Source organism: Lepisma saccharinum, chromosome 8 (assembly GCF_977018435.1).
Source record: "Lepisma saccharinum chromosome 8, izLepSacc3.1, whole genome shotgun sequence".
Classification (NCBI taxonomy): Eukaryota; Metazoa; Arthropoda; class Insecta; order Zygentoma; family Lepismatidae; genus Lepisma; species Lepisma saccharinum.
Genome location: NC_139236.1, coordinates 30,835,443 through 30,851,420, shown reverse-complemented (window position 1 = coordinate 30,851,420; position 15,978 = coordinate 30,835,443). Strand labels below are relative to the sequence as shown.

The following is a 15,978-nucleotide window of genomic DNA, read 5'->3' as shown; positions in this document are numbered from 1 at the left end:
ACCTGACGATACTTGTCCGGCATTTTGGTCTTTCGAAGTTTCTGGATTTTGCACCAGTTTTATGTGGAAAAACTGAATTTTTGCGTTAACGTTAACATGTAATTTAATATTTCATAATTCACAAATACTTAAAGCAAATATCTTGGTAAATTGATGCATACTTAAATACTAATATTAATCTATATATTGAACAATTTTTAAGTATCAGTATCGGCTCAGCCCTTGTTTCTATAAATAAGGATACATAAGTTCTATACATAAATTCCAAGAACTTAATTCAAAGAAACAAAACACAAAAATAATGTTAAGGGTAATTACTTCTACTTGTCACATGACCAACGATATGACTCATGTTCAGCATAAAAATGAGTGTCTTGAAATTATAACAACAGAATTACATGATAGAACTTTCAGAACTAAACACTTGATTTGTAAGAATGAGCCACACTATATGTATGTATGATATGGCAAAATCTAATATTCTTCCTTACTTTGACAGCTCTGGGTGTGAGCACTGGCATGAAATAACATCAGGGTATCAAAGCTGAAAATTTATTTCAATACTACCACCTCTATCATGTAGCCACTTACCAAAAAAATGTCATAGTTCCATCATCAAAGAATTTTTGTTCTTCGTCTGCTTTCCAGTCATATGTGCTTCTTAAACAGAAGGATGTGTTGTTGGTCACCTCATCATTTGGAGATGCAGCTTGTTCAGTTGATCCCTCGCTCTCAGTTTTGGCAGCATTTCTCTTGCGGACAGTCATTGGCAAGAGTGTGTTTTAAGAATCGGGAAAATAAGGACTCTGTGAAAGAGAAGAGAATTTGTTAATGTAGAGCATGTGTTTTTTCTACATAAAATGAATTGAAGAACAAAAGCAGTCTCTGCAGTCAAGTATACCACAAAATAGTGAAAGGAGTGGATATTGTTCTATTAAAAAAAAAGTCATTCGACGCACCAACTCAGCCAATAAATTAATAACTTGATTCACCATTACTTTTTAAATAATTACTTATGCACTTAATAATCTAATCTATAGGTGTTCAACATCTTGGAATTTTCAGGAATGCATTTGGCTATGATTGCCAATTTGAATTAGCCATGTGCGTAATTTTAGCATTTTTCAAACATTTAAGCAAATCTTCAGTTCTGTTACTCATTTTTCAAAATTTTCAGTTTTGGGGAGCTTTGAGGAAAAAAGGGGGCCAGAAATACCTTAAATATTTCATAATTTTCAGTTTTTAAGAATACATAAAGGCTAAAGCTAAGAATATAATTTTATGTCATTTATGTCAATTTTGAAAAAATGCCTATGTAAATCTGAAAAAATACCTATGCAAAATTTACTGATACAACTGATAGTCTAAACAGCAATATAAAATTACAAATGTTCCTTTAAAAAATTGATTCATTGATCTTCTTATGCAATAGGTTTTGTCTATAAGCATGGGCATCGCCACAAATTTTCCTGGCAGGGGGGTCAAATCGAAGATGTCAAGGACACACCACACCCTCCCTTCAAAAATATTGTGATACAGACCAGCGGTATATGCAGAAGTTTGTTAAATAGGGTTTCATTTTTAAAATCATTGCATTATTGGTATTTTAAATTATGTTATTGTTATTACTAGTAGTAGCAGCAGTAGTAGTTTTAGTTTAGTTTATTTTAGCATCCAATAAGTTTATTATATGAATAATATAGTACTTGTTACAACCAAGTTTACATAATAGTTACTTCTAACCAGTGGCGTGGCGTGACTTTTAAAAAGTGTTACCGGCTACCAATCAGTATGACAATTATGCCTGCTAGACATTATTACACCCCCCCCCCCTTTTTTGGTAAAGAAAACATGTCGTCGAGCTAGATTTTTGTTCATTTCATTCTTGTTTTGCAATCAGCCCAGTGATGTAGCCACAAACACTCCTAGAAAGAACTACCACTCACGAGACAGTTAACACAAAAATCCAATGAATAGTGGTAGACCTTTGTCAATTCTTCATGTCTCAGTTTCTTTGAAATGAGCTGCGAAGGGGAAGAAGAACCACACTTTTCTCGGGTCAGTTTGACGTTTGTGTGGTGAGCACTGAGCAGATGACAGAACTCCGCTCCTTTGTGGAAAGGTGGAAAGGAAGCCCAGCTGTATACGTACTACTGTTGCCAACTTAGTATTTTGGAGCAAGGTTTGTCCAAATCACGAATCACACCAAGGAACTATATTTTCGTCTATTATCTAACTGGTCTCAGTTGTAGTTTAATCCAGCCTTGGCTCTGCAGTCTACCTCTAGTTGCTTCACAGAAATTGTATTCCTATTTTAGGATGGATTCAGCTCTTTTCTGCCAATCCGATGTGACAACACTGGCTGCCCCGGTAGGTCTGACCGGCAACAGGGCCCCTTAACAGGCATATGAATAACCCCATAAAGTCCTTCCCCGCTCTTTCCTTGCATTGGCATATTCTCCCTTGTTGCCTCTTCAGGGTAGCGGAACAGCCTCCCTCTTCCCTTCTGTCGGCTGCAGAAAAAATGTCCTAGGCAATATCTACTCGACGGGAACGATGTTCATTAACGTTTTTAACAATGTTGTCATTTTATTGAAACAACTTTTTAATTCTTTACATTTTGCTGTTACCTGCGGTAACACCGGCTACATACACGCCACGCCTCTGCTTCTAACATTAGTAGCAGTACGAGCAGCAGCACCATACGCAGTAGTATAAGAAGCTTCAAAACATGTGAAAGTTACAAATTAACAGAGTTTCAGTGTTGCAAATTATGAAAGTTTCGTAACAAATTGGATATCTCAAGACCATTTTTAAACAATGACGCAAAATGAAGTGAAATAAAGTACTTCGTTTATAAATTGCCATAAATTGAAAAAAAGTAGATGGAAATTTCCAAGGGGGGTCGACCAATCGCGACCCCCCTTGCCGACAGCCATGCCTATAAGTCATGAATGATTATGAATTACATGTTCATTTTTAAAAAAAAGTGCAGAATTTTACATTAAATTACAAGTTATTTACAGATAAATTCATTGGTGTAGATTGCTATAGATAAATTTGATAAACTGATACACCAATATCCCTGTATCAGCGAATACTGATTAATATGCCACATTCCTACATATAGTATTACCAGGGAAATTGTTCATTGCTTTTTCATTCATTTTCTGCTACATCCTATATGTTGTTCAGGTATAGAATTGCTGTAATGCTGGTGCAGAGGTTGTCAGTTGATTTTCTTGCACTTTGTTCCAAGTTCTTGAATCTTGCAATGTAAGAGCTAAGAGCTATGTTAATTTATGCATCCCTAAATAACTTAAAACCTAACCACTCTGTTTAACATTTTATTCCAAGCAGTCAAAATAACAATTAATTCTCCACTAGGAGCATTACTGTTTAAAATAAACTAAATGGACATGACATAACTTATATCCAAGAGGCCTTCGAAATTAACCCACACCCCATGAGTGAGACTCCACAACTAGGAAATTTTGTTTTATAAAGTGTAATAAAACATGTTTGAGAGGAGGCCTACTCTTACGAAGGTACTGGGGCAGCTGACAGCAATAAACATTCAGTCCGTAGTTGACAGTGTGTCGATAAGTTTGAAAGCAGAGTGATGCTCCGCGCACGTGCCTCTGTGTATTTTATATTGCCGAATTTCACTCCGTGTGATTTATCTAATCTACAAATCAGGTAATTTTTTGTTTCTTCATCAGTTTTATTGGTTTTATATAGAAATAAGTAAGTATACATTTTTTTAAATTTTGTTTCCTAAAAAATATAGCGGTACTTTTGTATTATACGGACTTCCTCTTTTGTCTACATTAAATTATATTCCCCTCGCAAACATAAGTCATATGGTTAGGTTAGGTTCCATAAGTGGGAATCGTATTTGGCAGAATACGATTTGGAGGTAGTTTGTATAATACTAAAGTACAAATATAGCTTCAAGAGTTATCAAAGCAACTTTTGGTCCACTTACATGTATAACTTTCACGTTCAAGGTATGTTTTACACAAAGGCAACATCGAGCGACATGTTACGTTTCACTTTGTATCTTATTTTTAGTTCATGTCTTTATTTTCTACAATTTATGTTTATATATATATATATGGGACAGTAAATGTGATAACAATATGCAAAGGGTGGAAATGGACTGTCATTCAGATAATTAATAAAAGAAATTAGTTGGTTCATTTTTGTCAGTATCCTGTGCTTTATTAATTTTTACTATTACTATAATACAGGGTGGCTCAAAAAGTCACTTAACACCCCCGTTACAAGGCCACTGCAGCGCGCAACATGGAAATGGTGATGACCAATCGTTATCAGGCCAAGTGGGAACCACATGGTCGGCGGCCATCTTGAATTCAAATTCAGAATTTTAAATGGGAAGGGGGTCATATGATATATCAAATCAGGCTAGAATTTCACGAGAAATGCATGTAAAGGTTTTTTTGATGTATCTTTAACCAGCAAAAAGTTATGACTGAATTCTTGTACCAATTTGCTCCTTTTTGAGGTGTTAGAAAAATTTGTTTAGCACATCGGTAATGCTTCGAGATCAAAGTGATGTCTGGGGAGAGAAGATCGCATGCCATTGCACACGATTTTAATCCGATACATCCACGAAGAGCTGCACATTATGAATGGTGGTCACAAACAATTTACAGTGTGATGCTTCTATTGAATTAAAAGTCCTTCACAGTGACAAGGCTAATGTTTATGTTCATAAGGAAGTTCATAAACAGAATATGCGTCCCTTGTCATCTGATAACTAACTTTGGACAGAAACTGCTTCACAACGTTCCCATAGTGTTCTGGTGTTCCTCCCTATTGAAAAAAAAAACTCTTTAAAAAGTACCTTCTTTCATAAGCAAGGATGAAAAAACCTGTTTATTTAACAAATCCAAGTAGCCCTAAGCATTTAAGGTTCCGTTGATGAAAAAATTGACTAACCAATCGTGTTCCACACAGCACGTCACACCATTAACTTACCAGCACTAACCATTCAGCTTTGATCTGTCGAAAATGAGTTATCAGATAAAAAGCATTGAATATTCTGTTTATGAACTTCCTTACGAACATAAACATTAGCCTTGTCACTATGAAGGACTTTTAATTCAATGGAAGCGTCACACTATAAATTGTTCGTGACAACCATTCATAATGCGCAGCTCTTCGTGGATGTATCCGATTAAAATCGTGCGCAATGGCATGTGAACTTCTCTCCCTAGACATCACTTTGATCTCGAAGCATTACCAATGCGCTAAACAAATTTTAAGGCATTTTTGTAACACCTCGAAAAGAAGCAAATTGGTACAAGAATTCAGTCATAACTTTTTACATCAAGATATATAAAAAAAACCTTCACCATTGCATTTCTCATGAAATTCTAGCCTGATTTGATATATCATATCACTCCCTTCCCATTTAAAATTCTGAAGTTGAATTCAAGATGGCGGACATCAAGTTGGCCGCCGACCGTGCGGGTGGCGTCAATGTGGTCAATGTGGCCTGATAACGATTGGTCATCACCATTTCCATGTTGCACGCTGCAATGGCCTTGTACCGAGGGTGTTAAGTGACTTTTTGAGCCACCCTGTCGTATTACTATCATTGTTATCATGATAATTATTAGTAGTAATACTTATATTTAGTCTTTTCCAAATATTCATTTATACCAGGTGGCTCAAAGGTCAGTTTACCCATATACAAATTCAAGTATACATACAAAATACAAGTAGATACACAAACTTCCAGTTTCAGTGGTTTTGATCAAAGTGTCCCCCATTGTTTGCAATACATTGTGTGCAAGGATCAACAAAAGAATTGCAAATACGATGAAGTAAACTTGTATCATTGTTGATGACATGAAACGCATTGATAATGGAGTCTTTCAGTGCATCAAATCTGCCGGTGATGATGAGTATACCATATCCTTAACAATTCCACACAAAGCAAAATTGCATGGCGTCAAATCACAAGAATGCGCAAGCCAATCAATGGTACCACGGCGTCAACTCTTCAAATGTGTCATCTAACAACAAAACAACCACACTACAACAAGCCAGAGACAACTGTCGACAAAAGAATAACGAGGGCACTGTTGCCAGTGTCACACAACAATATTACCAACTGTATACCTAAAAAATATTACTTAGCATAAGAAGCACATGCACTATCATATTATCAATGTGCTTTTTGGAAAACCTGACTTTTCTGCCACCTTGTATTTTAAGCATAAACAATAACTTTGTATACAAAATGTAATGACTTTGTAAATAGAAAATGTACAGCCCAAACATGTGAAATATGTAACGAAATGTTTAAATATATGTTGAATGGTAACTGCATGAATATTAACATATTATAAACGAGGGTCATTCGGAAAGTAACCGCCATTTAGCTGTAAATAAAAAACCCGCTTAGATACAACAGATTTTTACTTTACATCTGAAAGGTACAGCTGTCCTCTATTTTTCAACATAGTCGCCATGAAAATTCAAGCACTTGTCATAGCATTTCACCAACTTACCAATCCCTTCTACATAAAACTCGGCCACCTGGGAATTCAACCAACCTGTCACAGCATTTTGGAGATCCTCATTGTCAGCGAAGTGCTGTGCCCCAAGCCACTTCTTCATGTGAGTGAACAGATGAAAATCAAGTAGCCATGTCCAGGCTGTATGGGGGATGATCTAAAATGTCCCATTTGAATTGGCGCAAAAGGTCTTGTGATTGCCGAGCAATGTGAGTGCGAGTGTTGTCATGCACGAACACAACCCAGATGTCAGCAGACCGCGACGTTTGTTCTGGACGGTTCTTCTCAGTTTCTGAAAAGTGTTACAGTGAACTTCAGAAGTTATTGTCGTACCATGTCCCATGAATTCGACAAGCAAGATTCCCTTATAATCCCAAAACATGGTGGCCATAATTTTCCTCGCTGACAAAGTTTGACGGGCTTTCCTCGGCTTGTTTGGAGAATTCATATGACCCCATGCCATCGACTGTTGTTTTCGTTCACATACGCCACCCAAGTCTCATCGCCAGTCACTGTTCTGTTCAAAAACTCCTCCCCTTCCGTGATGTACAGGGAAAGAAAGTCTAAGGCAGAGACCATTCGACTGGTTTTGTTGATATCCAAGAGAATTTTTGGGACCCACCGAGCACAGAACTTCCAGTAGCCTAATTTTCTGGTAACAACCTCGTACAACACAGTCCAAGAAATGTTCGGACCTTTTTCAGAAAGTTCCGAGATTGTGAATCGACTGTTCTCACGAACTTAGTAGTCACTTTTCTTGACGAGATCATTACTCACCACAGAAGGCCTGCTTTGAAAAATCTGAACCACTGACTTACACCTTCACCCATAATTTTTGGGCCGTATACAGCACACAATTCATGATGAATGTCTGCTGCTGGCAGATTTTTTGCCCAAAGAAATCTTATTACTCCGCGTACCTCGCATTTGATGGGATTTTCAATGGCAGCACACATTTTGTGATGTTATAACCAACACATGTGCAGCACTACGATGCTCTCACTAGCACAGCTGGAAGCTTACTGAATCACACATTGCTAGCGCCACAAACGGGGGTTACTTTCAGAATTACCCTCGTAACAAAAGTATTGAAAGTATTGACACTCCGCGCACATGCGACACGGTTACAATTGCTCGCGCGTGTGGCATGGGGTTAATATGTTCCAGTCAAGAGAAGCAAGCAACCTGAGTCCACTGGTTTTTTTATGTGAATGTTATGGATTTTTGCTTCCTTTCAATCATCACATTGTGAGATGCATTACACAATGCATGAGAATTACAATGTCTAATAATTGAACTGAATGTACATTTTTCTTACATACTAGAAACAATGAGGAAACTGTACAAGTATTCACACCATCTAGTTCTAACAAATCAGTACAAAAACTGTATTCGTAACAATTCCACAACAAAAATAATTTCATAATTTTGTAAATAATTTCGCAGAAAATCGCAATACATGTGAACTTTACTGGAAGAATTTGAAAAGTTAGTCCTTATCACAATTCAGTGAAAACAATGATACATGCATTTATTTCCATATTTTTTTCACTTGTATTTAACATGTATCATTGCTTTCATGTAACACTTTCTCTGCAGTCACCATGTTATAACACCAAAGATATTCCAACAATTACCTGGTATAAGCATGTTTTGATGTCCTGCTACACGTGTTTGTTCTGGATGCTTTCTGCATAGCAACCAAATGTATGACTGCGAAACCCTCACTGTGTTGTGAGGGAAGGTTGTTCTTGACCTTGGGACCAGTTTAGTCATTGTATCAAGAAGGAAAAGTCCCATCTTGTTGTTGGTGTTTTCATGTTAGCATGTCCGCAGCAGGGCAAGATAGAAGGAGAATGGCATCTCGTAAGAAAAAGCAGATGATCAATTTACAGGATCGAAAAAGTGGTGAATGGAATTTCTGCAGATGATGAAATATCTTACAACAGATCACATGAAAGTGACAGAGGATATATGAACTTGCTCCTGATGTTTTTATTACTTGGACAAATAGTGACATTGTGCGAACAATTATCCTTTTCATGTGAGATTATGAAATCAAAATTGACCTACAAACATAAATAATCCATTTCAATATTTCCAAATATTACTAAAGAAGAAAATCTGTATGCACATGAGAATTTGAGTACACAATCATTATCTTCAAATTCCAGATTGCAGCTACAAAGATGTCACAACAAATGAAATATGGACATAATTAGGAATCTTCTTCATGACAGGAATTGCTAAGCGCACAGAAATAGAAGGATATTGGACCTCTAAGTCCTTTCTCCATACACAGTGGTATAGTCAAAAATCATGTTAATCACACAAGAAAAACTATTAAAATCACTAAAAAGGTATGAAATATGATTACATCTACCAAATCAATCAAAATTTTCAACTGATGCAAAATAATACACAGTTATTTTCAGTGTTTATTTTTCATGCATTGTTTCTTCCTGGTTTGCCAAAATATTCTCAAGCCAAGATAACCACACATACAACACATAACTTTACATGACTAGTCACTCTACACTTCTGGAAATGTAAAGTTCTGTGTTGCATGTGTGGTTATCTTGGCTTGAGAATATTCTGGGAAACCACGAGGAAACATTGCATGAAAAATAAAATATATAAAAAAATAATAATAATGGTAGGGCATCTACAAAAAGTGGTTATGTGAAACCAAAAATTTTCTAAGAAAAAATATACTTGCAACACTTGCATGTATTTTATGTTAATTTAATTTAAAATTATGTCAGAATAGAGGTGGTATTTAAAGGCCTCTGCTGCCAGGTAAAGGTAAAAAAAAGGTAAAGTATTCCCCTGTGCATAGCACCACGCCATGAAGGCGTATAGGGGGTGTGGGGGTAACGCCCCACACTTTCTTGATCCGGTCGTGAATGGGGGTGATGTGATCAGCATCACGCCCCTGACCACCTTTACCCCCCAGGGTTTCCCCCAGGTACCCATGTTATTCGACGCTGGGTAGGCACCGGGGCCGCTTCCACCGTTAGAAAAGTTCCCGGATTTGAACCGGCCGGGGATCGAACCCGGGACCTTGAGCATGGTAGTCAGACGCGTTACCGACTGAGCCACCGTGGCCACCCCTCTGCTGCCAGGGAGAGTTAATTTTAAAAAAAAATATTCACACATAATTAAAATTATTTATTGGGGCAGGCAATGTTAGAATTACATGAACTCAATTTTTCTTGGCCTTTGGTGGGTACAACATGAAGATAATGAATTTTGTTCAATAAAATGCACTATTCTTGCAACATTATGTTCGAAGATTAGGCCCAAGTTCCTTTTGTTTTATTGCGATTTCATCATGCTACGAATGCAACTTTTACATGGTTCGATATCAATGTATGTCTGTTAACACATACTGCGGAGTTTTAGCGATATTACTTAATATTTTGTTCAATATATGCTTTCGTGGCTAGGTTAGGCAGGTTAGGTTTGGTTCCCTTGGCATTAAAATAAAGTCCCTAAATGCATTATTCTAAGGTTCCGATTTACTTCTACATTCATTCCCACGCTTTTACGATATTTACTATCGCTTGTCGACTGTGAATATATTGTGCATGAGAAGTGCGTAAGGTAATTTTCAAGTTGTTTTTTTCAACATAAATAACTTTTTTCGAGTCCAAACAGTGCTCATTACTTTAAGGAAGGTTCAAATTTCGTGTGACAATGATTTCCAAAACTCTATGATAATTATGCCCGGTTCGCTCAACGTGCGTTAAATTTTAAAGAAGCGTTAAATCAAGTTAACGCTACATTAGCACATCGAGGCATTTCTCCAACCTTGGTTAAGGCTAACAGACCTCTAATGTCGTCGTTAAATCTAAAGGCACTCTTTTGCTTCATTAAAGTGCTTAACAGCACGTTGTGTTGTGTCGGAAATAAGATGGGGAAATTGCGTATGCCAGCTGTTGTGTTGAAATGTTATCCCAAACCGATTTGAACACATTATCTCCATACCATGTCTTTCTACAGCAAAAATAATTTTCCCCTTTCGTATTTCATATTATAAATTCGAACTGCAAATCAGAAATCACATGTAAGTTAAATGAGAAATATTGTATCAATGTACTTTTTAAAGTTTTGTCAATAATGGCATCGTGATCATCACACATTATTCTGAGTGCACTTGTTTTTTTTGTTTTTTTCTACCAGTTATGATAAACGTAAAATATCATATTAATCAACCGTTCCAAGTACAAGGTACATTTTCTGAATGACTACAATTTCATCACATAATGAATAACCAAACATAATGTAAAGAACCGTACTACACATCTATGTTTCATTAACTCTTTCGCTGCGGTCGTCGCATTTATGCACAGCACGCCAGGTGCCTTGCTCTGTGGAAGTCGCATTATTGCGAGTTCATACTTCCACTCGATGCGGGTGTCGCATTTCTGCAGTACGTCGCTTTTAGTAGCCTTCAGACATCTGTAGATACTATTTGGAACTATTTGAACTTGTAGTTTTGTTTATATCCGTATGATGTCGCTAATTACGCCTCCGTTTAGAATACGAGCGTTGAGTGCTCTGACATGTCAGTTTCAAATGCATGTTCGAATGTAAACAACATGGCTTCGTCAAGTCGTCAACACTTGTCTGATAATGATGTTACTCAACTGTTGAATCAGAAGGTGAATTAAATTGTGACGATAATAGCGACAGTTTTTATGAGACTTCAATTGGTGACAGTGATTGTGTAGTGTCTGATGAAGAATTTGTACCGCCGTCCGTAACATCATGGAGGAGAGTGCAAAGCAGCATTGATCTAGGTGCTGGAAGTTCGACACAGGCAAGTGCTAAGTTACTTGGTGACAGTACAGTATTTAGCACACCATTTTCTTGTTTTATCAAATATTTCCCCCACTCAGTATTTGAACACACAGCAGAACAAACTGAAGTTTTCACCACCCAGTATCTTGATACTACTTACGAATTTCCACGCCACTCCACCACTCTGTGTCATCCCGTGTTTTGAGAAATACCATACCATCAGGGACTACAGAATGGTTTGCCAGTGCAAGGAATGACTTTTGTAATTTCTCTATAACATATTTTGCAATGTATTTTTTTAAAATTATTCTTTCTAAAAATTGTTTTTCAAAATTTCAAAATATTTCAAAATATCATACCAGCAGGGACTACAGAATGGTTTTCCAGTGCAAGAATGAATTTTGTAAGTTCTCTCTCAATGTAATTGTGAAAACTATTTGTTTATAAAAAAAAATATTTTTTCAAATTTAATTACACAGCCAAGGGATATTGTGTGCCAGAGAATTCCGCAGCGAAAGAGTTAAGGAAAAAAGCTTCAGGTCCTAAGCAGTTTCAGGTGTTGTCGTTTCGTGCATGGAAATTGTAAAAGTATACATATTTGTTTGAAAAACACACTACCATCCATTCGGAAATTATTCCTAGTACATACGTACAAGTGGTAATGGTACTGTCTAACAGTGCACTTGTTTTTGTTTTTTTACCAGTTATGATAAATGAAATGTAAAATATCGTACTAATCAACCGTTCCATGTACAAGGTACATTTTCTGAATGACTACAATTTCATCACATAATGAATAACCAAACATAATGTAAAGTACCGTACTACACATGTAGGCCTATGTTTCATTAAGAAAACAGCTTAATCCTAAGCTGTTTCTGGTAATGTAGTTTCGTGCATGGACATTGTAAAAGTATGCATATTTGTTTGTAAAACACACTACCATGCATTCGGAAATTATTCTTCGCACGGTATGTTTGTACAAGTGGTGAGGATACTGTCTAACAGTGTACTTGTCCTTCTTTTTACCATTTATGATAAATCAAATATAAAATATCGTATAGTAGAACTATATATATTTTTTCTTTAAAAAATATTTGTACGAAACAAAAACACAACCATTCAGAAACGTCCCTTGTACATATGCATGAACGGTAAACATTTTACGTGCCTTCTTTTTTTGTCAGTGATTATTTGGAAACAGTAGATTTCTTGTTTGCAATGCCACATTCACATCAATGCCAAAAGAAGTGACTTGCAATAGTTACATATTATTTAATTGCCATGGCACAGTAAGTTAAGTTATGCATGGTGTACATTTCGTGAAATGTTCTCTTTTGTTGAGGAAAATTATTATAGCAAACACACGTTCATTTCCAGCTTTAGGCCTCTCTTTCAATGCCATTTTAATATAATTAAATTTATCAAACTTCAAACAGATTACCCTAACCTAGAACAGTAGTTTTTATTTATATATTTACGATCGTGTATTGGCAGTCGGTAGGCACTCATTTAAATCTAACTTACGAAATTACAATGTAACTGTTAATCCTAATACATACCATTTTCGGTGTGCGGACGTAAATACCTAACAAACATTCATTTCTTAAACATATATTTATGTGTTACACATTACTTTATTTATTGTTGTTCCTGGGATTTCATACAAAAAGCCCAAATCCGCTTACTGTCCACGGTGCAACCAATGAAAACGTTGCATTTCTCATATCAAAGTATGAAAATAGCAAGGCATCAAAGCAAAACATCTCTAACATGTCGTTAGTTAACGGGCCTATAAAATCGCTTCAGCAAACATTTAAAGTTTAACAGGCTGCTAAGATTTTAGTGATGCGTTAACTATCAACTCGTTAAAAACGTTTTAAACATGGTTGAGCGAACCGGGCATTAGTCTTTTTGCTAGGAGAAATCATAAAACAATCGGAACCGTTACCGAAAATTACAACTGCGGATAAACTGAACGATCTTATTCTAGTTGTTGTTATTTTTAAGTTTCAATTACATTTATCTACAAGTTTTTCATTCCAACATCCTGATAATGAAAATAGTAAACATGTTGAAAAGTACACATTACATTTCTGTTTAAAAATTACAAGATTTTACTTTCTATCCAGAAAGCAAAGAAACGATAGCTGCCTATTAGTTCTTTACATAGTTCTCCATACAATTGCAAAAATAAACACAAATTAAACAAGTGAACAAATTTGGTATTCTGATGTAATGTGAACTGTTAAAAACCCTTATGAGTACACAGAAATACTTATACAGTGAGATTTTCTTCAACTGTATTACAGCACTTAATGTGTTAAACTTGCTACTGCCTGCTTAACTGGTGAACTAACACTTTCTGTCCATATCTGCCATCTGGCCAATGGGCATGGAAGAATTCTCCTACCAAAGTAAAGTTTTGTTGAGCAAAAAATTTTTCCATGTGTCCTTGAAGGACATCAAAGGTAACAACATGGGATGGAACAGATGTCTTTGTAGAAAACTCTTTCTTCAACCAAGCTTTCGGATCCTGATAAAAAATGTGAGCTTCGTCCAGGTAATCATCAACTCCACTCAAGTTTGGCTCACACGTTAAAAATCGAACTGGAACATTCACATGTAAGTGACTATACAGTGGAGTTGCATGGCAGGGGGTCAGGATAAGAATACTGGTGTTGGTTTCATTACTTGCACTTTCCTTGGCAAGAAAAGACATGGCATCAAGAGTTCCCCGCTGATGAAAAACCCCAAAATATCCAGCAGGTACCAAAAATCCAACAAATAACACCACAGTCACAATCCAAAACAGCAACCTGCTAGCAGTTCGACTCCAACGAGACAACCAACCAGACGAAATATAGAGCAACATTGGCTGCAAAGGTAAAATGAACCTGAATTCCTTATGAGGCAGCAAACTGTAAATGAATACTGTGAAAACAATGACTGATAATAATACTATTTCTGGTAGGACTTTTCTTGATTCAACAACCTTCCATACCCCAAGCAGGAAAGGCACTAAATGTATTCCTAGGACAGTGGGAACACCATGTGTAAAGTACCAGTACCATGGATATGATCCATAGAATGATCCTACACCTGAGAAAATGTTTGCTTTCAAGAAATTCCATGGAGTAAAAATAAGACTTCCATAAAAATAAGAGTCAGCCAATGTAGTTAAAGCAGCTACAACAAAAATGATTGGTAGGTACTCTGTAAGTAGTAGTTTCCATCTATCCTGAGAGAATAATATGTGACATCCACACAGGGGCAGCCAGATAATTGCAGCTGTTGGACGGCACGCACAGGTGAAACCGACTAGCCATAAGAAACTGAAAGACCCTCTTCTCACTCTTCCTTGCCATGGATAAAAGTAGAGAGCGATAGTAGTGAATGCTGTTTCCAATGTATTAGTAAGAGTCCGCGATGAGCAGTAGAACCAAAACCATGATGTTGTCACACTAAATGCAGCCCATTTGCCCTGACTTCCTGTTTGTTTACAAATCCACAACCAAAAATGGTAATCTGCAATACTGCTAATGACTGCCTGTAGAATTCTAGGAAGCAAAGTCAAAATAATGACTGTGTCAAGTCCAATAAACTCAGTAGTTTTGTAGAGGAATGCAATCACTGCAGGGTACAAATAACTTCGAAGACCTTCCTTCCATTCCCACGTCAAGTGGCCATAGCCAAATGCCAATTTGTGAGCTACTTCCAGCGACTGCCAATACTCATCTGGAACATGAGCTGTCTGAACCACAAACACAGACGAAAGTTTCAAGAAAAGGAACAGTGAAAACAGCCTAGGACTTTTCATGTCTTCTCGTTACTCCTCCTACTTTCTACAGAACCATCTTCGACACTCAAGACGCGTTAAGTAGCGCTGCATGTGCCTTGTTTATTGTACAACTTCCCCATTCGTTGAACAACGATCTCGAACTAATACAAAAACCGAGTGTGCCATTTTAAAACTATTTAACTTCCAAATAGTCCGTGGTCTGTTGGTTTTGCTAAAAACATTACAATATCCATAACTCGTGCAAGTGTTTCATAAGGAGATAACCACTTCATCATAAAAACCAGATAATCAATTCTTTATTAACTTTGCACGTTCAATTTGATAATTACTTAATATTAAACAGAATCTCGTGTTTTCCTACTTACAATATATACATATAAATTAACAACGTGAAACTAGATTTACTGTTCAAATAAACGTCTTCCGGTCACAAACTTGGTGTGCACTGTTGCCACTTCCAATGAATAAAGATTACAATATAAAGGCTTGACATTCCTTTGCCTGTCTGCCAGGGGCGTCGCCAAGGCGGCTGCGAAGGAATGCTTGCGAGTCCCTTAATTTTCAGCACCCCTTTTTGAAAACCCATTTTCTTCAACCGAGAACTGTTAACTCCTGCAGTGTCGCATTTTATCATTCCGTCATGTTGTGTTGGCCGTCGAATGTTAGGTTGACTCTCTAGTAGTGTCTGTCTGTTATTTAAATCATGGAATAAGACCGACATTAACCTTTTTTACAGCGATTTTAAAACTACATCATAGAAAAATGGTACATATTAGCGTTGTGTTCAAAACACGATCCGCCATGTTAATACGTCATTAT

The 15,978-nt window shown here is 36.7% G+C and overlaps 1 protein-coding gene across 2 annotated transcripts in view; it reads right to left on the bottom strand.

Annotated features, from left to right (window-relative positions):
• Window positions 1–15,614, bottom strand: part of LOC145990904 (phosphatidylserine synthase 2-like) — a 59,918-nt gene extending 44,304 nt beyond the window's left edge. Inside the window, exons 1-2 of one of the 2 annotated variants that reach the window (XM_083126394.1) lie at window positions 15,525–15,614; window positions 592–806 (exon numbers count right to left, since the gene is read on the bottom strand). In XM_083126394.1, coding sequence (XP_082982520.1) covers window positions 592–767 — 176 coding nt within the window. In that variant the 5' untranslated portion in view covers window positions 768–806; window positions 15,525–15,614. Of the gene's footprint in view, window positions 1–591; window positions 807–10,852; window positions 10,865–15,524 lie in introns of those variants that run through there. The other variant, XM_083126395.1, reaches the window with a different exon arrangement.
• Window positions 15,615–15,978: the final 364 nt, after the last annotated feature.